At 47.4% G+C, this 1,814-nt stretch overlaps 1 protein-coding gene across 1 annotated transcript in view; it reads left to right on the plus strand.

Moving 5' to 3' along the window:
- The window catches only part of LOC119413731 (LIM domain transcription factor LMO4.1-like), a 30,934-nt gene extending 29,780 nt beyond the window's left edge, over positions 1-1,154 (plus strand). Inside the window, exon 4 of the mRNA XM_037680784.1 lies at positions 819-1,154. Coding sequence (XP_037536712.1) covers positions 819-1,154 — 336 coding nt within the window. The remainder of the gene's footprint in view (positions 1-818) is intronic.
- The last annotated feature ends 660 nt before the right edge of the window (positions 1,155-1,814 follow it).

Below are 1,814 nucleotides of genomic sequence, written 5' to 3' on the forward strand. Positions count from 1 at the left end.
GTGGAGGCCTACGTGTTCAATTGTCCCCCTCTTACAATGCTGTGATTGCTAGTATCACTCAGCCCTCTGTGAATAGTACACAGCCATCAGTGTGCTAATGATCCATTGTTAGGCTGATGGTCCTTCTTGAGCATGTGATCAGCTGGTTTTGGTTGTCAGCAGCAAAACTGGTTGATCCACTCTGAGAAGGTGCTATTTAAGAGACTGAGCTGAATACAGCACCTCAGACTGAAGAAGTCTCTCGGACGAGAGACGAAACGTTTCTACATTTTTTTGTTGATTTGCTTTGTTTTGTTTTTTTTTTGAATGTCCAGAGGACCAGATTTAACTTTTTTAGATCAAAATGATACTGGCTTCTGTATATGGGATTGCGTTCATCAGCACCATCGGAGCCCAACTATTTGATGTACTTGATGGACATCAAATTGTCAACGTCCAGGCAGATCACAAGGACAACCAACAGTTTTTCACACACGTGGAAAGGATCACAGAACACATCACTGCAGCATATCCTCAGACCCCAAGCTTCACTACCATCACAGACACTGTTCAGAGACCAGATGAAGCCCCTCAAGCAACGTCTTTTGAGATTATTTTCTGCCAATCTCTGATGACTGGACATCTCCCACCTATCCGCAAAGCTGTTCAATCCACCTACATTGGGTGGAAAACTGGTGTCCGGCTGAATGAGCTTCTCAGGCACGCCTGGGATTAGCACACAGCTGACCAAACCTGCACCCAGAAGAAAAAACAGAGACAAACTGAAGAGGCTCAGCTCACACTGCTACAAGGAGCCACACAGATGACATTAAACACAGACATTGCCCAGCCACCTCACCCACAAAGACCTCAACAGCAACCGGTCCAGCCTTATCAACACCAGAACAACCCAGCTGGACCTCGTTCTTGCTATCCGTGTGGAGGACTTGACCATTGGATCAGAGATTGCCCACACAAAAGGAATCAGTGGCGTGGCAGAGGTCGCCCGCCATACCAGCCCATACCACAGGGCCCGAGGCCTCAGCAGCACGGCCCAGGTCAACAGCAGCCACAAAATGGACAGAACTTTTACCCAAGCCCACACCGATGCGGTGGACATGGTTTTGGACATCCAGGGGGCAGAGGCTGGAGAGGAGGTTACTCCACCTGACTAGTGCCGGGAGACCAGGACCCAAGACTCCAAACTGCAAGTATCAGCACACACACACCTGTTTTTCTGTCAGACACAGGCAAGATTATTCCTACAATTACAAATCACCCAGTCAGCGTATCTGAAGTTACCCATGTTCACAGTGTTGGTTGAAAACGTCTGAACAACGCCTCCACTGCACTGCTCATGTAACTTCAGAGCCTGCTGATCATTTAGGAGACTCATTTCTGATGACACCCGACACACAACTCACCACTTCGTCCTTCTGCTGGACACATGACTATTGTTTTGTTTTGCTGACCCTCAATGACAAGGTGACACCACAAACACCCTATTTCACAGTGACTGACTCTTTTCCCCACATATCTCTGGCAAAACCAGCTGTGGCGTTTTTTGGGTTCCCTAGCGTTACGTCCTGTTAAAATAGCCTACCAGACTTCAGACTGGGAACCCCATGACAGCTTTTTCTATTCACCCTCTCTCAACATTTACAGATAAGATTTTTGTCATCTGCTGACTGTAAGCCCCACAAAAGAAGTGATTGACAATAACAAATGACTAACAATGTCCACCTTGTCTCAGGACGACCCAGAATTGGCAGCAGTCCCAACACATCTATGGGCACAGACTAAATATGATGTAGGACTCATAAAAGGCCAAGAAC

The sequence above is a fragment of the Nematolebias whitei genome, chromosome 8 (genome assembly GCF_014905685.2).
Source record: "Nematolebias whitei isolate Nwh7 chromosome 8, NemWhi1, whole genome shotgun sequence".
In the NCBI taxonomy this organism is placed as follows: Eukaryota; Metazoa; Chordata; class Actinopteri; order Cyprinodontiformes; family Rivulidae; genus Nematolebias; species Nematolebias whitei.